This window comes from Hippoglossus hippoglossus, chromosome 10, assembly GCF_009819705.1.
Source record: "Hippoglossus hippoglossus isolate fHipHip1 chromosome 10, fHipHip1.pri, whole genome shotgun sequence".
NCBI classification, from domain to species: Eukaryota; Metazoa; Chordata; class Actinopteri; order Pleuronectiformes; family Pleuronectidae; genus Hippoglossus; species Hippoglossus hippoglossus.
The window spans coordinates 15,813,869-15,841,627 of record NC_047160.1 but is presented as its reverse complement, the minus strand read 5'-3'; the positions used below and the strand labels follow the sequence as shown (position 1 = coordinate 15,841,627).

At 41.6% G+C, this 27,759-nt stretch overlaps 6 protein-coding genes across 7 annotated transcripts in view; all 6 read left to right on the top strand.

Annotated features, from left to right (window-relative positions):
* Nucleotides 1–49: 49 nt before the first annotated feature.
* Nucleotides 50–2,404, top strand: LOC117769825 (protocadherin alpha-8-like). The gene has a single exon (XM_034598970.1). It carries the CDS (start codon nucleotides 50–52, stop codon nucleotides 2,402–2,404), a length of 2,355 nt encoding a protein of 784 aa, XP_034454861.1.
* A 953-nt stretch (nucleotides 2,405–3,357) lies between these two features.
* Nucleotides 3,358–9,327, top strand: LOC117769031 (protocadherin alpha-8-like). The gene is made up of 2 exons (XM_034597610.1): nucleotides 3,358–5,816; nucleotides 9,236–9,327. Exons 1-2 carry the CDS (start codon nucleotides 3,462–3,464, stop codon nucleotides 9,248–9,250), a joined length of 2,370 nt encoding a protein of 789 aa, XP_034453501.1. The 5' UTR covers nucleotides 3,358–3,461; the 3' UTR covers nucleotides 9,251–9,327.
* On the top strand, nucleotides 6,837–12,753 carry LOC117769032 (protocadherin alpha-8-like). Its single transcript, XM_034597611.1, has 2 exons — nucleotides 6,837–9,327; nucleotides 12,677–12,753. Exons 1-2 carry the CDS (start codon nucleotides 7,000–7,002, stop codon nucleotides 12,689–12,691), a joined length of 2,343 nt encoding a protein of 780 aa, XP_034453502.1. The 5' UTR covers nucleotides 6,837–6,999; the 3' UTR covers nucleotides 12,692–12,753.
* Nucleotides 10,288–19,074, top strand: LOC117769030 (protocadherin alpha-8-like). The gene is made up of 2 exons (XM_034597609.1): nucleotides 10,288–12,768; nucleotides 18,983–19,074. Exons 1-2 carry the CDS (start codon nucleotides 10,411–10,413, stop codon nucleotides 18,995–18,997), a joined length of 2,373 nt encoding a protein of 790 aa, XP_034453500.1. The 5' UTR covers nucleotides 10,288–10,410; the 3' UTR covers nucleotides 18,998–19,074.
* LOC117769027 (protocadherin gamma-A11-like) lies at nucleotides 16,547–25,850 on the top strand. The gene is made up of 3 exons (XM_034597606.1): nucleotides 16,547–19,074; nucleotides 22,427–22,502; nucleotides 25,835–25,850. The coding sequence occupies exons 1-2, from the start codon at nucleotides 16,714–16,716 to the stop codon at nucleotides 22,439–22,441; spliced, it is 2,376 nt and encodes a 791-aa protein (XP_034453497.1). The 5' UTR covers nucleotides 16,547–16,713; the 3' UTR covers nucleotides 22,442–22,502; nucleotides 25,835–25,850.
* LOC117769021 (protocadherin alpha-C2-like) overlaps nucleotides 23,374–27,759 on the top strand; it is a 143,997-nt gene continuing 139,611 nt past the window's right edge. For both annotated transcript variants that reach the window (XM_034597597.1, XM_034597599.1), the window contains exon 1: nucleotides 23,374–25,850. In XM_034597597.1, coding sequence (XP_034453488.1) covers nucleotides 23,499–25,850 — 2,352 coding nt within the window. In that variant the 5' untranslated portion in view covers nucleotides 23,374–23,498. The remainder of the gene's footprint in view (nucleotides 25,851–27,759) is intronic.

Genomic DNA, 27,759 nt, shown 5'->3' with positions numbered 1-27,759 from the left:
GTACCTTTGAGTGGATGTAACAATAACAACAGTAATCTGAGCTGAGGCGATGGGACAAAGACGAGGAACATACGCCTGGTGGGTGGCCTTCCGTTTTTCTGTGATGCTGAGCTGCGTGATGCGGGTTTCGGCTCAGATCAAATATTCTGTTCCAGAGGAAGTGAAGGTGGGATCTATTGTTGGAAACGTTGCAAAGGATCTAGGACTCGACATCACTTCATTGGACGAAAGACGCTTTCGTATCGTCTCCGGAACAGAAGATTCTCAGTTTGAAGTACATCAGAACAATGGCGTGTTGTATGTGCGTAAAAGCATCGACCGAGAGGAGCTCTGTAAAAGCGCTTCGCCGTGTGTAGTAAACCTGAAAATGGTCGCTGAGAATCCTATGGAAATACATTATGTGGCAGTGGAAATCGTTGATGTAAATGATCACTCACCTAGTTTTCAGGAGGAAGAAAAAATATTCGAAATTTTTGAGTCTACTGTTCCCGGTAAACGCTTCCAGTTACCAACCGCTCGTGATCCCGATGTTGGCACGAATACAGTACGTGTTTATAAATTGAACCATAACGAATATTTTAGCATAAGAGAGAGAGGAGAGGACAAGACACCATTTCTAGTTTTACAAAAGTCTCTAGATCGGGAAAAGCACAATGAGCACAAATTGATACTGACAGCGGTTGATGGTGGAAATCCACCGAGATCAGGGACTCTTAATGTCACAGTCATGGTCTTAGATTCAAATGATAATCATCCTATATTTAGCCAAGAGGTGTATTCAGTAACACTACCTGAAAATGTCAAAGCTGAAACAAGTGTAATTACAGTAACCGCAACTGATCTGGATGAAAGTGCAAATGGAGATATTGAATATGTTTTTGGCGGCGAACTTGACCCGAAAATATATGATATGTTTATTCTAGAAAAAGACACTGGTGAAATTCGAGTAAAGGGGGAAATTGACTTTGAGAAGAATGAGGTTTTTAAGTTAGACGTCCATGCCACTGACAAAGGACAACCTCCAATGAGCACTGATTGCAGAGTGATAATCAAAGTTCTGGACGAAAATGACAACAAACCTGAGATAGAGGTGACGTCGCTGTCACAGATGGTGTCTGAAGACTCGAAACCCGGGACGGTGGTTTCTCTCATTAGCATTACTGACAGAGACGCTGGTTTAAACGGGAAAGTCATATGTAGTCTTTCAGATAATGTGCCATTCGAGTTAAAACCGTCATTTCAAGATAACATGTACTCGTTAGTTTTGAAAAATCGTTTGGATCGAGAATTAGTGTCACATTATGACATTGAACTCACAGCGACAGACTGTGGGCAGCCTCCCCTGTCTACATTCAAAACTCTGAGTATTGACGTATCAGACGTGAATGATAACAACCCTCAGTTTCTGCAGAGTCCAATCGAACTTTACCTGGTGGAAAATAACGTGCCAGGAAATATTATATTTTCCGTGACAGCTTCGGATAAAGACTTGAATGAAAACGCGGCTTTAACTTATAATATTGTGAGAGGGGAAGGTAGTCAAGTTAAAAACGCTGCATTTTTAAGTATTAACTCAGATAATGGACAAATATCAGCGCTGAAAAGTTTCGACTTTGAAACTGTGAAAACGTTCAAGTTCCACGTTGTAGCGTCAGATTCTGGAACTCCGTCACTGAGCAGCAACGTCACAGTGAACGTGTTCATTCTGGATCAGAACGACAACGCTCCAGTCATCCTGTATCCAGTCAGCTCCAACGGTTCTGCTGAAGGTGTGGAGGAGATTCCCCGCAATGTGAACGCAGGACACTTGGTGACTAAAGTCAGAGCCTATGACGCTGATATAGGATATAACGGCTGGTTACTGTTTTCACTGCAGCAAGTTACTGACCACAGTCTCTTTGGTTTGGACCGCTATACAGGACAGATCAGAACACTTCGCTCATTCACAGAGACAGACGAGGCTGAGCACAAGCTGCTCATACTGGTCAAAGACAATGGGAACGTGTCACTCTCAGCAACAGCTACTGTCATTGTCAAAGTTGTGGAGCCCAAAGAAGCTTTTGCAGCTTCTGATGTGAAAAGTTCAACAAAAGCAGATGAGGACAGTAACGTGACTTTTTACCTGATGATAACTGTGGGCTCAGTTTCAGCTCTTTTTCTCGTCAGTATCATCGTGCTGATTTCAATGCAGTGCTCAAAGTCCACAGACTTCACTTCTAAATATCTACCAGAGCCTAATTATGATGGGACACTGTGTCACAGCATCCAGTACAGATCTGGAGACAAACGCTACATGTTAGTTGGACCCAGGATGAGTATAGGATCTACTATAGTCCCAGGAAGCCATGCCAATACACTAATGCTGCCTGACAGGAGAGGGATATCTGGAGAGGTAAGAGCTTGAAATAATATTATATTTTGCACACACTGAGTGCTGTGGTACCGCTTTGTGTTGAATGGCATGTTTTTCTCATATCACTCCAAAGGCATACAATCCACAGAACACTACAAAACAGTTTAAAACAATCTCAAACCTTTTGTTAAGTTAAATGCTTTTATTTGAAACATTTATTCTGACTTCATTTAGAAAAACAATAATCAGAGAAATAGTTCGCTTTCAAGAGCAAGATATGTCATTTTACAAATCTATGTATCAAATGAATTAACTTTAATGCATTTTGTGAAGTTACATCTACTTTTTCCACACTACCTTCACCAATTGTTGGTTATTTTCAAGCCCCAATAAATACCAATCATCTCTGGAATAGTTAATCTCCTTTCATCTGATTGTAGTCCACGTTAAACTCTGGTTGTTATATTGTGTGAATATTCCTTTAAATCCTGAAATACAAATACGTTTTTGGTGAATCCTTAGTTTGTGTGATTAATGTGGATGAGTTAAGAGTTCTCTCATTATGGTAGAACGCCTGAATTTGGTCTCTGTCTATGGTGCTGAAAAGTATTGGCTTTTTGTTGTTACGTGGAACATGGCGCACGAACAAATAAGCATTATAGCAGACATTTTGCAAGTCCACTAACTGCACGTAATTTTAACATCTACAACAAATAAGCTCTTCCTATGGTTCATCTGAAGACATTCTGCTCATATTGTATGAACATGAAAACCTTCAATAAAATTATGAATTTAAAATCTTGATTTTATGCAAGAGCCTCACTGGAATGAGTTTGTTTGTCCCACCATATTGGAGAACGTATATCCTACTTATCTAATGACCTCTGGGTGTCAGTATTAGCCTTTATAGTGAAATCTGACGGTACCGTGTCCCTCCCCTCACAAAGCTTTTGTTTGCTCACTGCAAGAGGCAGAGGGCACAGTTGAATCAAGCTCGTCAACCGATGGGTTCTTGCTGAATTTTTCACTATGCGACACACTGGTGGTTGGATATCGTAAACCATTTTTGCAGCAACGGGATTTTGTGTTTATATTTTGCTGGAAAACGATGGAGGCTAGAGCACAGACTCGAACGAGGACCTCCACCGGCTTCTCCTTTTATTTGGCTCTACTGTTTTTTATCGGAAAACGAGCTCTGGCAGAAATAAGGTACTCGATTCCAGAGGAGGTAAAAGACGGAACTGTGGTTGGATATGCTGCAAAGGATCTTGGCCTTGACATTAATTCTCTGTTGGAAAGACGGTTCCGTGTCGTTTCTGAATCTAAGGAAACGTTTTTTGATGTAAACCAGGACAATGGGGCTCTGTATGTTCATAAGAAAATCGACAGAGAGGAGCTCTGTCAGGGCAGTGGTGCTTGTTTAATAGAGCTAAAGATCCTCGTTGAAAACCCTTTGGAAATTCACTACGTGGTTGTAGAAATTACTGATGTGAATGATCACGCTCCCAGTTTTCCTGAAAAACACCAGATATTTGAAATAGGTGAACAAACGCTGCCAGGGAAGCGGTTTCAGTTGCACACTGCCCGTGACCCGGATGCTGGAATTAACTCGGTTCGCACATACACTTTATCATCAAATGATCACTTCACGATAGATATTCGTCAAAGCGATGAAGATAAAATACCATTTTTAGTGCTGAAAAAGTCACTGGACAGAGAACAAACGAGCAAACAGTTGCTTTTTGTTACAGCGAGTGACGGAGGTAAACCTCCGAGATCAGGTACACTTAACGTTTCCATTATTGTTCTTGATAGTAACGACAATCGCCCTGTATTTAGTCAGGAGATTTACCAAATTGAAATACAAGAAAATGTTCCAGTCGGTACGTCAGTATTAAAAATAAATGCGACGGATCCTGATGAAGGCACCAACGGAGAAATTGAATACAACCTTGGAAAAACTCTGAAGAAAAAAGTCTATGATATCTTTGAATTGGACAAATTAACTGGAGAGATCCGAGTAAAGGGAGAAGTGGACTATGAAGAAAACGACGTTTATAAACTTGATATTGAGGCGTCCGATAAAGGAACACCTCCACTGACAGGTGAGTGTAGAGTCATTATTAAGATAAAAGACGTCAACGATAATCCCCCTGAAATAGAAGTGACGTCACTATCAGACACAGTGGCTGAGGATTCAAAACCTGGCACAGTTATTTCACTTATTAGTGTGCGAGACAAAGACTCAAATGTAAATGGAAAAATAGTTTCAAGCATAACCTCTGACGTTCCGTTTCAGTTACAGCCGTCGTACAAAGAGAACACTTACTCGGTTATTACTAAGGGATTTTTGGATCGAGAGCAGGTGTCACATTATGAAATAACAATAAAAGCTACCGACGGTGGTGACCCTCCCTTGTCCACCTTTAAAACTCTCAGCATTCAGGTGACAGACGTTAATGACAACAGTCCTCAATTCTCCCAAAACCCATTACAGTTTTATCTGTCAGAAAATAATGTTGCTGGAAAGTCGATTTTCTCTGTGAGCGCAACGGACAGTGATTTAAATGACAATGCAGCTATTTCGTATCATATTGTCAGACAGGGGAGTAAAAACGATATAATGTCTTTCCTGAATGTAAATCCTGATAATGGACACATCACCACACTAAAAAGTTTCGACTTTGAAACAGTGAAAACTTTCCAGTTCCACGTTGTTGCGTCAGATTCTGGAACTCCGTCACTGAGCAGCAACGTCACAGTGAACGTGTTCATTCTGGATCAGAACGACAACGCTCCAGTCATCCTGTATCCAGTCAGCTCCAACGGTTCTGCTGAAGGTGTGGAGGAGATTCCCCGCAATGTGAACGCAGGACACTTGGTGACTAAAGTCAGAGCCTATGACGCTGATATAGGATATAACGGCTGGTTACTGTTTTCACTGCAGGAAGTTACTGACCACAGTCTCTTTGGTTTGGACCGCTATACAGGACAGATCAGAACACTTCGCTCATTCACAGAGACAGACGAGGCTGAGCACAAACTGCTCATACTGGTCAAAGACAATGGGAACGTGTCACTCTCAGCAACAGCTACTGTCATCGTCAAAGTTGTGGAGCCCAAAGAAGCTTTTGCAGCTTCTGATGTGAAAAGTTCAACAAAAGCAGATGAGGACAATAATGTGACTTTTTACCTGATGATAACTGTGGGCTCAGTTTCAGCTCTTTTTCTCGTCAGTATCATCGTGCTGATTTCAATGCAGTGCTCAAAGTCCACAGACTTCACTTCTAAATATCTACCAGAGCCTAATTATGATGGGACACTGTGTCACAGCATCCAGTACAGATCTGGAGACAAACGCTACATGTTAGTTGGACCCAGGATGAGTATAGGATCTACTATAGTCCCAGGAAGCCATGCCAATACACTAATGCTGCCTGACAGGAGGTCTGCAACTGGAGAGGTAAGACCATGTATCTCAATTTAAGATTATTTTTCATGCATTCACAAACTAACAAAGATAGTATCCTCCTGAGCCATAGGATCACCTTGAGAAACTTAAAATAATCAATGGTTACAGTAAAAGTTAAAAAAAATGTCAATGGCCATTTGCCTCTCTTAAAATAAGCATGTGTTTCAGCTTCTAAGAGATTATAGTGCTGTGATAAGTGTACTTGTTCTGATACTCTTCACACAGTGAACTTTTTCATGTTGGCATTTGAGTTGCAGTTGGAAAATGTGTTTTCTCAGCAATATTTATAGGCTACTCTTCAGGGGGATTCATGTAAAGTTAAAGGCATTTTTCGCAGCGCTGTCCATGGTTCTTGGTCACCTTTTAAACTTGAATGTTATTTTCTTTTAAAAGCTGTATGTATTTAGTTTATGGATTCTTATGGATGGAAAGGATTTAATTTGTGGTCTGTGTTTTAGCCCATTTCCTACAAATCACTGCGACTTAACTACTCTTCTGTCATTTAGGAATCTGGTTGAATAACCAGGATTCCAGTGGTTCAATTAAACTAAGCTCACTCTCTTTGGTTTGATCTACTACAGATGTTCTCACCTTCAGTCTCTTTAAATGGCATTTACGGGTCATTTAGTCCATACATTCCTGCACACTAGCGTGTGGTCTTAGTTCATTTGGTCATGCTGTGGTGACGTGTACATCTGGTTTTATTATATCGGCTGGAAGAGAGAGCAAACGTTGTGTCAATGTATCGACAATTGAAATGGTTTGTTCAGTTTTGCGACATTACAGCAACAAACGCCGTTGTGTACCCGATAGGGATCAATGTTTATCTTAAGTATATTTGGATGTGTGAGACAAAATTTTATGCTTTCTGGTCGGTGGAATCGGTTTTTTCTCCCCTTTATGGTGAATGTGAGCGTGGAATTTCCCACTGGGTGTCAGTGTTACAGTACGGAATTGCAGAGGCTTCAGGACAAATAGACTCTGCCCCTTTCAAAGACAGTTTTTTGTCAGCTCGGTCACAAAGGATGCCACCTATTCGGATATTTTCCTTCCATCGCGCACAGGCTTTTCTGAAACGTAGTCTCAGGACGGCTGGGGTGTTTTAAGACGACGATATTTGAGGATGCTATTCTAAATGATTTACGCCAAAGGAGAGGAAGGATAAAGAGGCAGAATGATTTCTTGGTCGCGTCCCCTGCTTTTCTCTCTGCTGTTTTGCTTTGGCGAGCTGATCTTCGCCCAGATAAAATACACGACACCGGAGGAGGTCAAAGTGGGAGCTGTTGTTGGAAACGTGGCCAAAGATTTGGGCCTGGACGTCAGCACCTTGATTAACAGACGATTCCGTATCGTGTCCGGAGCTCAGGACGCGCTGTTTGAGGTAAACCCGAACAATGGGGTTTTATATGTTCACAAGAATCTCGACCGAGAACAGCTGTGCGATAGAAACGGAGCCTGTTCAATAGATGTTAAAATCGTTATTGAGAATCCGCTGGAAATTCATTATGTCACGGTGGAAATAACGGATGCAAACGACCACGCACCGACTTTTACGGAGAAAGAAAAGGTAATTGAAATAGCAGAGACGACGCTACCAGGGGCCCGGTTTCAGTTACCGGGCGCACGTGATCCTGATGTGGGAATAAATGCTGTGCAGCGTTATAAACTCAGTCAAAACGATGATTTTCATTTGGAAATTCGAGATAGGGAAGAGGATAAAATCCCATTCTTAGTGTTACAGAGACCCTTGGACAGAGAGAAGAAAACAAACCACAGCTTGGTTTTAACCGCTATAGATGGAGGGACACCAGCAAAATCTGCAAAACTTAATCTCACCATAAAGGTTCTCGACAACAATGATAACAGGCCAATTTTTTCGAAAGAGGATTACTCTGTGATGTTACAGGAAAATGTTGCTTTAGGTACAGTTGTAATAAAAGTCCATGCGACTGATCTAGATGAAGGAACTAATGGGGATGTCGAGTATGCCTTCGGTGGTGATATTAATTCTAAGGTATTGAAGTTGTATAGCCTCGATAGAAACACAGGTGAAATACGAGTAAATGGACAAATTGACTACGAAACCGCTAATGTTTTCAAGTTAGACGTCCAAGCTTCTGATAAAGGTACGCCGCCGATGACAACAGACTGTCGAGTCCAAATAAAGATTCAAGACGTGAACGACAATAAACCAGAGATTGAGGTGACGTCAATATCCAACATGGTCCCAGAAGATTCAAAACATGGGACCGTGATTTCCCTCATCAGTGTCACAGACCTTGATTCTGGCCTTAATGGAAAAGTAATATGCAGTCTGACGGGGAATGTGCCATTCGAATTAAAACCATCATTTAAAGAAAACATGTATTCATTAGTGACAAAAGGAAATCTTGACAGAGAAACTGTGTCACATTATGACATAACAATAACGGCTACAGACTGTGGAGAGCCTCCGCTTTCTGCGTTGAAAACGTTGAGTATTGAAGTGTCAGATGTCAATGATAACGCCCCAGACTTCCCACACAGCCCCCTGGCGTTATATCTGATGGAAAACAATACACCTGGCGCATCGATTTTTTCCGTGAGTGCATTTGATAAAGATTTAAACGACAATGCGGCAGTGTCCTATCGAATTGGAAGGGGAGGTGCCCATAATAATATGGCCTCTTTTCTGAATATTAATTCCGATAATGGACAAATTTCAGCCCTGAAAAGTTTTGACTTTGAAACTGTAAAAACATTCCAGTTCCACGTTGTTGCGTCAGATTCTGGAACTCCGTCACTGAGCAGCAACGTCACAGTGAACGTGTTCATTCTGGATCAGAACGACAACGCTCCAGTCATCCTGTATCCAGTCAGCTCCAACGGTTCTGCTGAAGGTGTGGAGGAGATTCCCCGCAATGTGAACGCAGGACACTTGGTGACTAAAGTCAGAGCCTATGACGCTGATATAGGATATAACGGCTGGTTACTGTTTTCACTGCGGGAAGTTACTGACCACAGTCTCTTTGGTTTGGACCGCTATACAGGACAGATCAGAACACTTCGCTCATTCACAGAGACAGACGAGGCTGAGCACAAACTGCTCATACTGGTCAAAGACAATGGGAACGTGTCACTCTCAGCAACAGCTACTGTCATCGTCAAAGTTGTGGAGCCCAAAGAAGCTTTTGCAGCTTCTGATGTGAAAAGTTCAACAAAAGCAGATGAGGACAATAATGTGACTTTTTACCTGATGATAACTGTGGGCTCAGTTTCAGCTCTTTTTCTCGTCAGTATCATCGTGCTGATTTCAATGCAGTGCTCAAAGGCCACAGACTTCACTTCTAAATATCTACCAGAGCCTAATTATGATGGGACATTGTGTCACAGCATCCAGTACAGATCTGGAGACAAACGCTACATGTTAGTTGGACCCAGGATGAGTATAGGATCTACTATAGTCCCAGGAAGCCATGCCAATACACTAATGCTGCCTGACAGGAGAGGGATATCTGGAGAGGTAAGACAAACATAAATCATGTTTTCAAGTGTATAGTATTGCATTTGCATCGTGGTCAAAGCTTTCTTCGTATCATTTGTTCAAATTACAAATTGTTTTCTCATGTACATATTCTAATAAGTTGTTTGATTTTCTTCTATCTCTTATCGTCTCACTGCCAATGGTTATGAAGTACAGATATTCAATTAATTAAAAAGTTTAAATAGCAAAACACTGGATGTGGGTAGACAGCTCTGTCTATAACAAACATATGCACTGTCATCTTAATGCACACTCATAGTCATAAGGAATGTAATATACACAAAATGCTCATTTTCTGTAAAGTGGTCAGTCTGTATGGGCAGAATCTGATCGTGACCGCTGTCCGTGGTGCTGAAAAGAATGAACTGTTCAGCAAAACAGTAAATTGTCTTTACTTGTGAATATGTGGGCAGGATGTTTTCAGTTGGGTTTCACTGCATTCTAACTTCTAACCTATGTCTGATGTGAAAGTTGGTCGATGGAGCATTATGTGTGGAATGTTGAAGCAGCATGACTGAGTGTTGTTATTTTGGTGTTTGCAAATCGGTGAGGATTCTCTGTCATCAGTTCATGGTGTCTTTTAGTTGTTATTTACATTTGTCATAACAAGGACAGACATACACAAATTCATGATTGCTGTCGATGGTACTGACAAGCTGAAAATGGTCAAACCAGTAAAGCAATGGAAAGTATTATTTTAATGATCAATCAAATTATTACAAGCAGAGAGAATAGACTAATTCTGGGTTTTTATTAGTTTCCCAAGACCTGAGTTTTGCCCTCATGTCAATAAGAACATTTGATAAGCTGATAAGGAGAACAGTTCTCAGTAACAACCTCTAGGTGTCACTATCAAATCGTGAAACCATAAACGTCTTCATCCCACCCCTTACAAACCTTTTGTTTGCCATTTTAGCAGTGCAAGGGAAGCACTTGATTCAAGCCCACCAACCGATGAAATCACGTCTGCGTTCTGCAAATATGCGACACTCACGGGATTAATGTAAATAATTGTTCGTCGCATTAAGAGGCTCGTGCGTGTATGTATTTTGTGATACAACGATGGGAACGGATACAAATACCCCAACGAGGAACAGCTCCACGGTTGCTTTTTATGTGGTGATGCTGCTGCTGTTTTTCGGAGAACAGGCTTTTGCTCAAATCAGATACTCTGTTCCCGAGGAGGTTAAAGACGGAACTGTCGTTGGAAACGTTGCAAAGGATCTTGGCCTTGACATCGCTTCTTTGATTGATAGACGGTTCCGCGTTGTGTCTGGAAGTGAAGACGCTATTTTTGAAGTAAACCAAAATAATGGGGCACTGTACGTCAATAATCACATTGACCGAGAGGAGCTTTGTCAGGGCAGTGGCGCCTGCCTCATGGAGCTGAAAATCCTCGTTGAAAACCCTTTGGAAATACACTACGCTGTTGTGGAAATTACTGATGTGAATGATCATTCTCCCACTTTTCCCGAAAAGAATCAGACATTTGAAATAGCGGAACATACGCTGCCAGGAAGGAGATTTCAGCTGCACACTGCTCGTGACCCTGATGCCGGAATTAACTCAATTCGTACGTACACTTTAACGGCAAATGAACATTTTGAAATAAATATCCGTCAAAACGATGCAGCTAAGATACCATTTTTAGTGCTTAAGAAATCGTTGGACAGAGAACAAAAGGACACACACACTCTGTTGGTGACTGCAGTTGACGGAGGTAAACCTCCGAGATCAGGCACGTTAAATGTTTCCATTATTGTTCTCGACAGTAATGACAATCGCCCTGTATTCAGTCAGGAACTGTACGAAATTTCGATTCAAGAAAACGTTCGTCCTGGTACGTCAGTGTTTAGAATGAGTGCAACGGATCCCGATGAAGACAATAATGGGGAAATTGAGTACACGCTTGGAAAAACCTTGTTGCGGAAGGTCTATGATATTTTTGAATTGAACAAATTAACTGGAGAAATAAAAATAAAAGGAGTAGTAGACTATGAAGAAAGCGATGAATATGAACTTGTTGTAGAGGCGTCCGATAAAGGAACACCTCCTCTGACAGGTGAGTGTAGAGTCATTATTAAGATAAAAGACGTCAACGATAATCCCCCTGAAATAGAAGTAACGTCACTGTCAGATACAGCGTCAGAAGACTCAAAACCTGGAACGGTTATTTCACTTATTAGTGTGCGGGACAAAGACTCAGGGGTTAACAGTAAAATAATTTCACAAATAACAAATGACGTTCCGTTTGAATTAAAGGCCTCGTATAAGGAGAACACATATTCAGTTGTCACAAATGATTATTTAGATCGAGAGCAGGTGTCACATTATGAGATAACAATAAAAGCCACTGACTGTGGTGAACCTCCCTTATCTACTTTTAAAACTCTCAACATTCGGATTTCAGATGTAAATGACAACAGTCCACATTTTGAAAACAGCAGGTTAGAGTTTTATCTGTCAGAAAATAATGTTGCTGGAAACTCGATATTCTCGGTGAGGGCAACGGACAATGATTTGATGGATAATGCAGCTATTTCTTACCATATTGTCAGGGAAGGGAATAAAAACGACATAATGGCTTTCCTCAACATAAATTCTGATAACGGTCACATTACATCCTTAAAAAGTTTCGACTTTGAAACGGTGAAAACTTTCCAGTTCCACGTTGTTGCGTCAGATTCTGGAACTCCGTCACTGAGCAGCAACGTCACAGTGAACGTGTTCATTCTGGATCAGAACGACAACGCTCCAGTCATCCTGTATCCAGTCAGCTCCAACGGTTCTGCTGAAGGTGTGGAGGAGATTCCCCGCAATGTGAACGCAGGACACTTGGTGACTAAAGTCAGAGCCTATGACGCTGATATAGGATATAACGGCTGGTTACTGTTTTCACTGCAGGAAGTTACTGACCACAGTCTCTTTGGTTTGGACCGCTATACAGGACAGATCAGAACACTTCGCTCATTCACAGAGACAGACGAGGCTGAGCACAAGCTGCTCATACTGGTCAAAGACAATGGGAACGTGTCACTCTCAGCAACAGCTACTGTCATTGTCAAAGTTGTGGAGCCCAAAGAAGCTTTTGCTGCATCGGATGTGAAAAGTTCAACAAAAGCAGATGAGGACAACAATGTGACTTTTTACCTGATGATAACTGTGGGCTCAGTTTCAGCTCTTTTTCTCGTCAGTATCATCGTGCTGATTTCAATGCAGTGCTCAAAGGCCACAGACTTCACTTCTAAATATCTACCAGAGCCTAATTATGATGGGACACTGTGTCACAGCATCCAGTACAGATCTGGAGACAAACGCTACATGCTAGTTGGACCCAGGATGAGTATAGGATCTACTATAGTCCCAGGAAGCCATGCCAATACACTAATGCTGCCTGACAGGAGGTCTGCAACTGGAGAGGTAAGACGTCAAGATTTTTGCCCATTGTTTTGTTTTCATGTTTATAAACCATTTGACACAGCTGATCCAATACTTTACCACTCTTCTACATGTGCTGCTTCAAGCACAAACGCAGATTGTTTATTTGTGTTTGTTTTGAATGACATCATCTAATCCATCAGGGATTGTTTACATATCAATTTATATATCAGTGCAAGTAAGTACCATCAGCAAAGCAGAGTAATTACTGTATGGTTGTATTGATATGTGGGCAGCACGTTTTTGACAGGGGAGCTTTCCAACTTCTAACACTTGACTGAAAAGTGAAAGGGGTATTGATAGTGTCGGACTGAACAGTATGAACTGATTTGTTTTAACACTGTGATGTCAGAAAAAAGGCCAACTGAATACTCGCGGTCATTGTCCATGGTGCTGAAAGACGTGAGCACTTGAGATAGTTCCCCGTTAAATAACATATTAGATAGTATTGTCTACATGCTTCTTAAGTTTGTATAGGAAGTAAGCAGTGTTTATCAGTAATCCATGTCAAGTGCAAAACATCCGCCGGTTTGATTTGTCACTGAGGTGAAGAGAGAGCGAGTACTGAACCCGGGATTTTTTTATTTTACACGTTTTAATTTTTTTTGAAAGATCACAGTAAAATGTAGTCAGGTTTACCTTAGAAATTACCTCTGGGTGTCACTATTACATCGGGAAACCAGGCACAACCTTGTCCCCTCCCTTTCAAGTCTTTTGTTTCCTGCTGAACAGAGTAACGACGGCATTTGCACCGGGCACACCGAGCCACAGACGCTTTTTGTTTTGAAAATATGCGGTTTTCATTTGGTTGGACATAGATAATTGTTTGTCGCATTAGCAGAGCCCGTGTGTGTGTGTATATACATACACTGTTAGTGGATTACGATGCGGACCGATAGGAAAACTCGACCGAGAGTCCGCTTCTGGTTTTCTTTTTATTCGGCTCTGTTAATGCTTTTCGGAAAACAGGCTTCTGCGCAAATACGATACTCTGTCCCGGAGGAGGTTAAACACGGAACGGTTGTGGGAAATGTTGCGAAGGATCTTGGACTGGACATCACTTCTTTGAATGACCGACGTTTCCGTGTTGTGTCTGGGACTAAAGACGCATTCTTTGAGGTAAACCAGGACAATGGAGCCCTGTACGTCAATAGTAATATCGACAGAGAAGAACTCTGTCAAGGAAGAGGTGTCTGCCTGCTGGAGCTGAAAATTCTTGTTGAAAACCCTTTGGAAATGCATTATGTAGTTGTAGAAATCACTGATGTAAATGATCACGCTCCTAATTTTCCTGAAAAACAGCAGATGTTTGAAATACCAGAAAATACGTTGCCAGGAAGGCGATTTCAGCTGCACACGGCTCGTGATCCAGATGCTGGAGTTAACTCTATTCGCACATACACTTTATCGTCAAATGATCACTTTGAAATTGATATCCGCCAAAGTGATGAGGATAAAATACCCTTTCTGGTGCTGAAGAAACCGTTAGACAGAGAACAAAAAACCAATCATTCACTGCTGGTTACAGCAGTTGATGGAGGTAAACCTAAAAAATCTGGCACATTGAATATTTCCATTGTAGTTCTTGACATTAATGACAACCGGCCCACATTTATTCAGGATACCTACCAAATTACCATACAGGAAAATGTTGCAATTGGGACATCAGTATTTCTAATGAATGCAACAGATCCAGATGAAGGCGCCAACGGGGAGATTGAATACAGCCTAGCAAAAACATTGAGGAGAAACATATATGACCTATTTGAACTTGACAAATTAACTGGGGTGATTAGAATAAAGGGGCAAATGGATTATGAAGAAAACGACGTTTATAAACTTGATATTGAGGCTTTCGATAAAGGAACACCTCCACTGAAAGGCGAGTGTAGAGTCATTATTAAGATAAAAGACGTTAATGATAATCCCCCGGATATAGAAGTGACCTCACTGTCAGATACAGTGGCTGAGGATTCAAAGCCAGGCACAGTTATTTCACTCATTAGTTTAATAGATAAAGATTCTGGAGTTAATGGGAAAATAATTTCAAGTCTAACCTCAGAAGTACCTTTTGAATTAAAACCCTCCTATAAAGAAAACATATATTCAGTTGTCACAAAGGGAATTTTGGATCGAGAGCAGGTATCTCATTATGAAATAACAATAAAAGCCACAGATTGTGGTGACCCTCCCCTTTCTGCCTTTAAAACGCTCAACATTCAAATATCAGATGTAAATGACAACAGCCCTTACTTCTCCCAAAACCCATTACAGTTTTATCTCTCAGAAAATAATGTTGCTGGAAAGTCTATTTTCTTTGTGAGCGCAACTGACAATGATTTGAATGACAATGCAGCTGTTTCGTATCATATTGTAAGAGAAGGGGGTCAGAACGATATAATGTCTTTCCTGAATGTAAATCCTGATAATGGACACATCACCGCACTAAAAAGTTTCGACTTTGAAAGAGTGAAAACTTTCCAGTTCCACGTTGTTGCGTCAGATTCTGGAACTCCGTCACTGAGCAGCAACGTCACAGTGAACGTGTTCATTCTGGATCAGAACGACAACGCTCCAGTCATCCTGTATCCAGTCAGCTCCAACGGTTCTGCTGAAGGTGTGGAGGAGATTCCCCGCAATGTGAACGCAGGACACTTGGTGACTAAAGTCAGAGCCTATGACGCTGATATAGGATATAACGGCTGGTTACTGTTTTCACTGCAGGAAGTTACTGACCACAGTCTCTTTGGTTTGGACCGCTATACAGGACAGATCAGAACACTTCGCTCATTCACAGAGACAGACGAGGCTGAGCACAAACTGCTCATACTGGTCAAAGACAATGGGAACGTGTCACTCTCAGCAACAGCTACTGTCATCGTCAAAGTTGTGGAGCCCAAAGAAGCTTTTGCAGCTTCTGATGTGAAAAGTTCAACAAAAGCAGATGAGGACAGTAACGTGACTTTTTACCTGATGATAACTGTGGGCTCAGTTTCAGCTCTTTTTCTCATCAGTATCATCGTGCTGATTTCAATGCAGTGCTCAAAGTCCACAGACTTCACTTCTAAATATCTACCAGAGCCTAATTATGATGGGACACTGTGTCACAGCATCCAGTACAGATCTGGAGACAAACGCTACATGTTAGTTGGACCCAGGATGAGTATAGGATCTACTATAGTCCCAGGAAGCCATGCCAATACACTAATGCTCCCTGACAGGAGGTCTGCAACTTGCGAGGTAAGAGATTTTTATTGTCATTCTGCAGGCTGAAAATGCAAACAAATTATGCAATCACACAATTGCTTGTGGACAGCAACATAATCATATTTACATTGATGGCCAAGATTCAGGGCTTTCTGTGACATGAAACTGGAATTCCTATAAAAAAAGAAGAGTGATTTTTACAACAAGTTTGAGCTTTTCTATTCTTGGAAAGCATCTCTGCTGATTTTTGGTGTGATCTTGATGTAATTTTGCTGGAATTATTGAATTTCCCGGTCATAAAATATATGAAATGAACCAAAGTGATATTTGTCATCTTGCAGGCTGCGTTAGTCTGTGTGACTTGTTGTTGTATGAGATAACGATTGAATCTCATCTTCATGCTCAGTGTTTTATGCAGTACTTGTGTCAGTAAGTTACAAGAGTTCAAATATATCTGTTTTTCTGATGGAGTCGCATGGTGGCACTAAACAACAAGAAATACGCACCACACAGTTCACTCTACGCAGGTCTGTGAGACTGCCTCTGAAGCATTGAACAGCGCACACCATTATCCTCCGTCTGCGATTTCATATTGAGATATTGTCGTCCATAGGAAACGGGTGCTTTGTTAGACGTGGATTTTCTTTGTAGATTTAATGGATATGTAAACAGTGTTGCGATCACGTAGCGTTTACTGGATTTATCCCTTGGCCTCAGACAATGGAACAAAGCGGACCGTGCTCCTACCGACCAGGAAGAAAATGGATTTCCTTCGTGTTGGCGTTGACTTTGTTTTTCAGCATGAAGGCCTCGGGACAGATGAGATATTCTATATCGGAAGAGATCAAAGAAGGAACTGCAGTCGGGAATATTGCGAAGGATTTGGGAATCGATCCAAATATTTTAAAAGCGAGGGGGTTTCGCATTGTTTCTGGCTCCACTGAACCGCTCTTCCAGGTAAACCAAAACGATGGGATTCTGTACGTAAATCGTAAAATTGACCGAGAGGAAATATGCCAGCGGACCAGTACGTGTCTGATAAACCTTAAAAGCGTGCTAGAGAACCCGCTGGAGATCCATTATGTTGCAGTGGAGGTGTTAGACGTAAATGACCACTCGCCCTCTTTCCCGGAGAACAACAAAAGGCTGGAGATTTCAGAGTCCACTTTACCGGGAACACGGTTTCAGCTGCATGCAGCACTCGACCCAGACGGCGGCATGAATTCAGTTCAACAGTATAAACTTAGTCAAAATAATCATTTTCGACTGGAAGTGAAAGATCGAGGGAAAGATGGCAAAGTGCCTATTTTACAGTTACAAAGTCCTTTAGACAGGGAAGCATCCAGCAGCCACAAACTACTGCTTACAGCCGTGGATGGGGGTAAACCCCCGAAATCAGGGTCTATGGAGATATTAATAGATGTTCTAGATGTGAATGATAATGCTCCCATTTTTACAAAGGATGTCTATTCTGCAGAGATAAATGAGAATTCACCAATTGGCACAATAGTGATTCGAGTAAACGCCACTGATCTAGAAGAAGGTTTAAATGGAGAAGTTAGTTATTCATTCGGTAATGTAAACAGCAAGGTGCAGGAAATGTTTGACGTCAACCCGAGCACAGGTGAAATAACTGTGAAAGGACAACTAGACTATGAAGTGGATGACAGTTATGAAATAGATATTCAAGCATCCGACAGTGGCGCTGTTCCACTTAGAACCGATAAAAGCATAACTGTAAATATTAGAGACATAAATGACAATGCACCTGCGATTGAAGTAACGTCACTATCTAATAAAATACCAGAGGATGCTAGACTAGGGACGACGGTGGCACTTCTTAGTATCACCGACCTGGATTCAGGCGTGAACGGAAAAGTTATCAGCTTTGTAAACGGTGACACGCCTTTCACATTAACACCTTCGATACAGGACAACATGTACGCTGTTGTGACAAAGTCACAGCTCGACAGGGAAAAGCAGTCGATCTATGATGTAACAGTTACTGCAAAAGATGCAGGTGAACCAGCCTTAACATCTGAAAAGACATTCAGAGTTGTTGTATCCGATGTAAACGATAACAGTCCAGAGTTTTCAACGAGCAGATATAATTTCTATGTCCCCGAGAATAATCCTTCAGGACTGTCGGTATTCTCTTTGATTGCGTCTGATCGTGATGAAGGAGATAATGCTCTTATATCTTATCATATTATCAGAGATGGAAGCAAATATAATAAAGTGACGTCGTTTCTTAATATCAACTCAGAGAACGGAGACATCATGGCGCTTAAAAGTTTCGACTTTGAAACGGTGAAAACTTTCCAGTTCCATGTTGTTGCGTCAGATTCTGGAACTCCGTCACTGAGCAGCAACGTCACAGTGAACGTGTTCATTCTGGATCAGAACGACAACGCTCCAGTCATCCTGTATCCAGTCAGCTCCAACGGTTCTGCTGAAGGTGTGGAGGAGATTCCCCGCAATGTGAACGCAGGACACTTGGTGACTAAAGTCAGAGCCTATGACGCTGATATAGGATATAACGGCTGGTTACTGTTTTCACTGCAGCAAGTTACTGACCACAGTCTCTTTGGTTTGGACCGCTATACAGGACAGATCAGAACACTTCGCTCATTCACAGAGACAGACGAGGCTGAGCACAAGCTGCTCATACTGGTCAAAGACAATGGGAACGTGTCACTCTCAGCAACCGCTACTGTCATCGTCAAAGTTGTGGAGCCCAAAGAAGCTTTTGCAGCTTCTGATGTTAAAAGTTCAACAAAAGCAGAGGAGGACAATAATATGACTTTTTACCTGATGATAACTGTGGGCTCAGTTTCAGCTCTTTTTCTCGTCAGTATCATCGTGCTGATTTCAATGCAGTGCTCAAAGTCCACAGACTTCACTTCTAAATATCTACCAGAGCCTAATTATGATGGGACACTGTGTCACAGCATCCAGTACAGATCTGGAGACAAACGCTACATGTTAGTTGGACCCAGGATGAGTATAGGATCTACTATAGTCCCAGGAAGCCATGCCAATACACTAATGCTGCCTGACAGGAGAGGGATATCTGGAGAGGTAAGACTTTAATAATGCACACTTTGTTTATGAGAAACACCTCCTATTGAATTATAGCACTGTACTTACTTGGACTAACATAAGTCAAACACCTTTTTATAAAATGAACACAAGCAGTACCATTTCCAAAAAAAGAGAAGCATCACAATATGTGTGAAGAGTGTGATGCTCTCTTTCGGGTCTCTGTAACAGTATTTGATGTTGCCTGTGTTGTTGTTTTGTCTTTCACAGTTAGGTTTTGTATGACTGTGTTCAGCTTGTCAATTAGCATCATAATCCATAGGTTGCTCACATAATATTGCTGACTATCCCTGCCCATATTGTTGATCTCTGCAGCACACTCTGGGGAGCATTATTATCGGGCATATTTTAAAATGATATAATTTATAATAATCTCCCATTTAAAATGAAAACAAAAAATATATTTGTAGAAATGTCAGGTTGTCTTGTGGCAATAAGTGGGCAGCAGGTTTTTACGAGCCAAACACATTTCCCACCATCCCGCATTGACTCTGTTGTGTTATGTATTTGTTGACTTTTACTATGAGAGCACGGAGTTCATTGTTTCAGGTGCTGGGTTAGGGGGGGCTGGCCGCTGTCCAAGGTACTGAAAAGCATATACTTCACTGTTCCCACGCAAAATAGAGTGTGACGATAACAGGATGTTGTAAAAACGAGGCAATTGATGATACTTCATCAGAGTATTTAATTTGCATTAAGTTGGAGCAGCATTGACAATATAAATTATGAGAATATAATACAGCTACTTCAACCAGCTCTTTGTATTTTGGTTAGAACCTTTTCTATGCTGTTGATTCTCATCGCAATCACAATGTTTGCTTACAATATATAAATGAGCAAATGTCTTCTGCTTTAGTTCTGTTTCAACGCTATTATCCTCTTGGTGTCACTATAACATAAAGGATGCGATAAAACTCGTCGTCCCTCCCCCCACAAGGCTTTTGTTTGGTGCCTCACAGCAGAACAAACGTTTGGTGTGAGAACGGGAGTCGAATGAGACCGTGTGGTGGTCGAATATAAACATTTGATCTTCTGAGTGAAAGAATCCTGCGTTGATGCTGTTGGATAACGATGGGGAGCAAAGGACGACCGAGTGACTATGGCTGGCTTGCTTTTCGTCTGTGTTTACTGGGGTTTTTCGGAAAGCAGGCATTGGGTGAATTGAGATACTCTATTCCGGAGGAGGTGAAAGAAGGAACCGTTGTCGGGAATGTCGCCAAGGATCTGGGTCTGGACAGAACGTCTCTGGCTGATCGACGTTTCCGTGTTGTTTCTGGATCTAAGGAGACGTTCTTTGAGGTAAACCCGGACAGCGGTGCTTTACAGGTCCGGAACAAAATCGACAGGGAGGAGCTCTGTCACGGTAGTGGTGCCTGTGTAATTGAGCTAAAGATCCTTGTCGAAAATCCTCTGGAAATGCACCATGTCGTTATTGAAATCACTGATGTGAATGATCACGCTCCCAGTTTTTCCGAAAAGGCACAGACATTTGAAATAGCAGAGCATTCTTCTCCGGGAACGAGATTCGAGCTGCACGCGGCCCGTGATCCCGATGCTGGAATAAACTCTATCCGAACATACACACTAACGTCAAACGATCACTTTGAAATAGATATTAGTAACAGCGATGAAGATAAGATACCATTTTTAGTGCTGAAGAAGTCATTAGACAGAGAACAGAAGAATGAACACGTATTATTTGTTACAGCAGTTGACGGAGGTAAACCTCCGAGATCAGGCACGCTCAATGTTTCCATTGTCGTTCTTGACATTAATGACAATCGTCCAATGTTTAGTCAGGACACTTATCAAAAAGAAATATATGAAAATGCTCAAGTTGGCGCTATTGTTACGAAAGTAAATGCCACGGATCCAGACGAAGGTAGTAGTGGAGAAATCGAGTACAGCTTCAGCAAAACAATGGCACGTAAAATCTACGAGATATTTGAACTGGACACTTCAAGTGGACAAATTAAATTGAAAGGGCCGTTGGATTTTGAAGAATCTGAGATTTATAAACTGGAAGTCCAGGCATCAGATAAAGGGCAACCTCCATTAACAGGAAGATGTAGAGTTATTGTAAAGATTAAAGACGTCAACGATAATCCGCCAGAAATAGAAGTGACATCCCTTTCAAATACAGTGTCTGAAGATTCAAAACCTGGAACAGTTATTTCACTTATCAGTGTGACGGATAAAGACTCTGGTGTTAATGGAAAAGTTATTTTACGCATAAACGATGGCGTGCCTTTTGAGTTAAAACCCTCCTATAAGGAGAACATTTATTCAGTTGTTACTAAAGCATTATTAGATCGAGAGCAGGTGCCACAGTATGAAATAATTATTAAAGCCAATGATTGTGGTGAACCTCCCTTATCGACATTTAAAACTTTAAACATTCAGATATCAGACGTAAATGACAACAGTCCACATTTCCACCAAAGTCCATTCCAGTTTTATCTGTCAGAAAATAATGTTGCTGGAGCGCCAGTATTCTCTGTGAGCGCAACTGACAGTGACATGAATGAAAATGCAGCTATTTCATATCATATTACGAGAGGAGGGAGAGGAAATGATGTGACGTCATCTTTCCTAAATATAAATTCCGATAATGGGCAAATTTCCGCGCTAAAAAGTTTTGACTTTGAAGCAGTGAAAACTTTCCAGTTCCACGTTGTAGCATCAGATTCTGGAACTCCGTCACTGAGCAGCAACGTCACAGTGAACGTGTTCATTCTGGATCAGAACGACAACGCTCCAGTCATCCTGTATCCAGTCAGCTCCAACGGTTCTGCTGAAGGTGTGGAGGAGATTCCCCGCAATGTGAACGCAGGACACTTGGTGACTAAAGTCAGAGCCTATGACGCTGATATAGGATATAACGGCTGGTTACTGTTTTCACTTCAGGAAGTTACTGACCACAGTCTCTTTGGTTTGGACCGCTATACAGGACAGATCAGAACACTTCGCTCATTCACAGAGACAGACGAAGCTGAGCACAAACTGCTCATACTGGTCAAAGACAATGGGAACGTGTCACTCTCAGCAACAGCTACTGTCATTGTCAAAGTTGTGGAGCCCAAAGAAGCTTTTGCTGCATCGGATGTGAAAAGTTCAACAAAAGCAGATGAGGACAACAATGTGACTTTTTACCTGATGATAACTGTGGGCTCAGTTTCAGCTCTTTTTCTCGTCAGTATCATCGTGCTGATTTCAATGCAGTGCTCAAAGGCCACAGACTTCACTTCTAAATATCTACCAGAGCCTAATTATGATGGGACACTGTGTCACAGCATCCAGTACAGATCTGGAGACAAACGCTACATGCTAGTTGGACCCAGGATGAGTATAGGATCTACTATAGTCCCAGGAAGCCATGCCAATACACTAATGCTGCCTGACAGGAGGTCTGCAACAGGAGAGGTAAGACTTTAATCTGCTGTTTCTGATGTGGATCACTTTATTGAGGTGCATAGAATTTATTCATCATATTCATCATCTTTACATTGCGCTGGGATTTTTTTGAGACACTGCAAAGTGTCCCTTCTTTCCATCAGAACCGATTTAAGTTTGTCAGCTGTCTATGACGTGCATTCAACTTCCTGCTTCTGCTCGTAAGACCCGCTGTATGATGCACAAACAGGTTTTCTTATAGCAGACTCTCTCAAACACACATCTCTCTCGATTGTTACACACAGATATTTGTCTAGATTTTGTTACCCTTTTCTTCCAGTAAGATACAAAAAGCTAATGCCTTAATTTACTTTAGCCTCTTTTATGGCAGTATTTGAAAAATGAGCTTTGTCACCGACTACATACAGTCACAGAACTCTACACCCGCACACATTGCCATGCTGTTTGCTATTAGTGTCGCTAATATTCATTTGGAAATTGTGAAAAAGTTCCAGGAATCAAGGAAATTGTTTATTTAAAGGCTCAGTGTGTTTTTGATCGTTGTCCATGGTGCTGAAATTTACTGACTTTTCTGGTTTCAAGCAACAACACGTGCGATGCTAAAACAATGATTTGGCTACTTTTTTCTCCCTTGATCCTTTGTTCGTGCTGCATTTTAGTTGCTTGGATTTTTGCTGGATAAAACATTTCACGTATTTTTTCTGATGATCCTTTTATGTGTGAGGGGGGGCTTATGGCCACTTTAAATCGTCTAAAATGTTGCCTCTTGGTGTCACTGTTACATTATAAGGTTATATGAAGGACTTGGTCCCTCCCCTCACAAAGCTTTTGTTTGGTACCTCACAGCAGAGGATCCATCTGATCTAAGGCTGTGCGTCGAATGAGACGTTGTGGTGTGTTTTCTAAACATGCGATCCTGAAAGGGTTGGATATACCCACCCGATTACTGCAGAAACAGCTTCCACTGTGCGTTAGGCTGCTGGATAACGATGGAGAGGATAAGGCGATATCAATCAAATCAGCATCGGTTTGCTTTATATTTTTTCTTCATGCTGATCGTCGGAAAGCAGGCATCGGCTGAACTGAGGTACTCTATTCCCGAGGAGATGAGAGAAGGAAGCGTTGTTGGAAACGTAGCAAAGGATCTTGGTCTGGATAAAAGCTCTTTGGTTGATCGGCGGTTCCGTGTTGTGTCTGAATCTACGGACGCTTTTTTCGAGGTAAATCCGGACAATGGCGCTTTACAGGTTTTTAAGAAAATCGACAGGGAGGAGCTTTGTCAGGGAAGCGGTGCATGTTTAATAGAGCTGAAAATCCTCGTTGAAAACCCTTTGGAAATACACTACGTACTTGTTGAAATCACTGACGTGAATGATCACTCCCCTGTGTTTTCCGAAAAGGTACAGACATTTGAAATAGCAGAGCAGTCGTCTCCGGGATCGAGATTCGAACTGCACGCGGCCCGTGATCCCGATGCTGGAATCAACTCTATCCGAACATACACACTAACGACAAACGATCACTTTGAAATAGATATTAGTAACAGCGATGAAGATAAGATACCATTTTTAGTGCTGAAGAAGTCATTAGACAGAGAACAGAAGAATAAACACGTGTTATTTGTTACAGCAGTTGACGGAGGTAAACCTCCGAGATCAGGCACACTTAATGTGTCCATTATCGTTTTAGATATAAATGATAATCGTCCAATGTTTAGTCAGGAGACTTATCAAGTAGAAATATATGAAAATGCTCAAGTTGGAACTACCGTTATAAAAGTCAATGCATCAGATCCAGACGAAGGTAGTAATGGAGAAATAGAGTACAGCTTCAGCAAAACAATGGCACGTAAAATCTATGAGATATTTGAACTGGATAGTTTGAGCGGACAGATTAAAGTGAAAGGTGAACTGGATTTTGAGGAATCAGAGATTTACAAACTAGATATTCAAGCATCAGATAAATCAACAGCGCCATTAACAAGCAGATGTAGAGTTATTGTAAAGATTAAGGACGTCAACGATAATCCACCCAAAATAGAAGTGACATCACTTTCAAATACAGTGTCTGAAGATTCAAAACCTGGAACAGTTATTTCACTTATCAGTGTGCGGGATAAAGACTCTGGTATCAATGGAAAAGTTATTTTGAGTATAACAAACGAAGTTCCTTTTGAACTGAAACCTTCATATAAGGAAAATACATATTCAGTTACCACTAAGCGATTTTTGGATCGAGAGGAGGTGTCAAATTATGACATCACAATAAAAGCCACCGACTGTGGTGAACCTCCCTTATCTACTTTTAAAACTCTAAACATTCAGATATCAGATGTTAATGACAACAGTCCACTATTCTCCCAAAATCCGATACAGTTTTATCTCTCAGAAAATAACATTGCTGGGAAGTCGATTTTATCTGTGAGCGCCACGGACAGTGATTTAAATGACAACGCAGCTGTGTCATATCATATTGTCAGAAAGGGGAGTAAAAATGACATAATGTCGTTCCTAAATATTAACTCAGAGAACGGGGACATCACCGCACTAAAAAGTTTCGACTTTGAAACGGTGAAAACTTTCCAGTTCCACGTTGTTGCGTCAGATTCTGGAACTCCGTCACAGAGCAGCAACGTCACAGTGAACGTGTTCATTCTGGATCAGAACGACAACGCTCCAGTCATCCTGTATCCAGTCAGCTCCAACGGTTCTGCTGAAGGTGTGGAGGAGATTCCCCGCAATGTGAACGCAGGACACTTGGTGACTAAAGTCAGAGCCTATGACGCTGATATAGGATATAACGGCTGGTTACTGTTTTCACTGCAGGAAGTTACTGACCACAGTCTCTTTGGTTTGGACCGCTATACAGGACAGATCAGAACACTTCGCTCATTCACAGAGACAGACGAGGCTGAGCACAAACTGCTCATACTGGTCAAAGACAATGGGAACGTGTCACTCTCAGCAACAGCTACTGTCATCGTCAAAGTTGTGGAGCCCAAAGAAGCTTTTGCAGCTTCTGATGTGAAAAGTTCAACAAAAGCAGATGAGGACAACAATGTGACTTTTTACCTGATGATAACTGTGGGCTCAGTTTCAGCTCTTTTTCTCGTCAGTATCATCGTGCTGATTTCAATGCAGTGCTCAAAGTCCACAGACTTTACTTCTAAATATCTACCAGAGCCTAATTACGATGGGACACTGTGTCACAGCATCCAGTACAGATCTGGAGACAAACGCTACATGTTAGTTGGACCCAGGATGAGTATAGGATCTACTATAGTCCCAGGAAGCCATGCCAATACACTAATGCTGCCTGAAAGGAGAGGGATATCTGGAGAGGTAAGCTGGATGACTTTTGCTTGATTTGGGGAAGTGGCAGACACATTTTACTGTGATTTAAAACATTGAACAACGTTGAACATTTTGGGGGGAATAGCTCGACCTGCGAGCCTGAGTTACAATGTCTCTATCCATGGTGCTGAAACCGTATTTGTCTGTTTTGTAAGCCACACGCATTTATAGGTGAAATGCCCTGTATTATTTAAATAAGCAAACCTTATTCTCTGTCATATTTACGAGATGTGATCACTTGGTGTCAGTGTGTGACCAGAAAAGTGTTGCAGGAGAAGCCTTTTGTCAGAGATATGAGTCCTCCCCTTTGTGGGATGGGTTTTCCCCTTTTTAGTCCTGGATGCATCCTTTACGGTCGCAGCAGCATTTGTTATAATGCACTGGAAACTGTACGTATGATTTGAGGATATATATTTATTTTGACACGGCAGTCGTTTTTCTAAATAATCGGGATTACGTCTATCTACTAATTATGGGAAATAAAGGACCTGGAGCATCGAGAGCACAATGGTGGTGGGTCGCCTCCATTGTTTCGTTAATTTTCCTGTGGAGCAGAGCTTCGGCACAGATCAGATACTCGATCGCTGAGGAAGCGAAAGAAGGAACTGTTGTCGGGAATATAGCCAAGGATTTGGGATTAGAGATGAACGCGCTGAAAGAGAGAGGATGTCGGATCGTTGAGGGCTCAACAGAATCATTTTTCCACGTTAACCAGAACGATGGGATCTTGTATATTGACCGAATAATTGACAGGGAGAAGGTTTGTGAGCGGAGCAGTGTGTGCTTGATAAACCTCAAAACTGTGCTGGAAAACCCTCTTGAAATTCATTACGTCACCGTGGAGGTGTTGGATGTGAACGACCACTCTCCCGGCTTCTCCAGCACAGAGTTACGTCTCGAAATTTCAGAGTCAGCTTTACCAGGCTTGCGCCTTCAGCTGCAAGCAGCACACGACCCGGATGTTGGCCAGTTTTCGGTCAAGGAGTATAAACTTAGTAATAATGATCATTTTCGCTTGGAAGTCAAAGATCGTGGAAAAGATGGAAAAATACCCGTGTTAGTTTTACTGAAGACGCTAGACAGGGAAACAAAGAAAAGTCACAAGATGCTTCTTACAGCTATTGACGGAGGCAAACCAAGTAAATCCGGAACAGCGGAACTTATTATTGACGTCTTGGACATCAATGATAACATGCCGGTTTTCACAGACGACACTTACACCGTATTCCTGGAGGAGAATTCTCCAATTGGCACAACAATTATAAAAGTAAACGCCACGGATTTGGACGAAGGATCAAATGGTGAGATTATCTATTCATTGGGCAATAACGTGAATAGAAAAATAAGTGAACTTTTTCGCATAGATCCAAATACAGGGGAGATTATCGTTCAAGAGTTGATAGACTTTGAATTAGGTGAAAGTTATGAGATTGATATACAAGCGTCCGATAAAGGATCAGCTCCTTTCAGGACGGACAAAAGTGTGCTGGTAAATATTGTTGATTTGAATGATAACACACCACAGATAGAGGTTACATCATTTTCAAAGGCAATACCAGAGGACGCGAGACTGGGAACCACAGTGGCATTAATTAGTGTTCTTGATAAAGATTCTGGTCTAAACGGAAAAGTAATTTGCTCATTTGTAGAGGATGTGCCATTCACGTTATCGCCTTCAACACAAGACAACATGTACTCTATAGTCACAAAATCACGCCTGGATAGGGAAAAGCAGTCAATATATGATGTTACAGTTGTTGCAAAGGATGCAGGTGAACCATCGTTATCTTCTGAGAAATCTATAATTGTTGTTATATCAGATGTGAATGATAACAGCCCAGAGTTTTTAGTGAGTCCTTACACGTATTACGTTGCTGAGAACAACTCTCCAGGAGCG

Excerpts from the sequence above, each read along its gene's own strand:
- LOC117769825 (XM_034598970.1), top strand. The coding sequence starts at position 50 with ATGGGACAAAGACGAGGAACATACGCCTGGTGGGTGGCCTTCCGTTTT.
- LOC117769032 (XM_034597611.1), top strand. The coding sequence starts at position 7,000 with ATGATTTCTTGGTCGCGTCCCCTGCTTTTCTCTCTGCTGTTTTGCTTT.
- LOC117769030 (XM_034597609.1), top strand. The coding sequence starts at position 10,411 with ATGGGAACGGATACAAATACCCCAACGAGGAACAGCTCCACGGTTGCT.
- LOC117769031 (XM_034597610.1), top strand. The coding sequence starts at position 3,462 with ATGGAGGCTAGAGCACAGACTCGAACGAGGACCTCCACCGGCTTCTCC.
- LOC117769027 (XM_034597606.1), top strand. The coding sequence starts at position 16,714 with ATGGAACAAAGCGGACCGTGCTCCTACCGACCAGGAAGAAAATGGATT.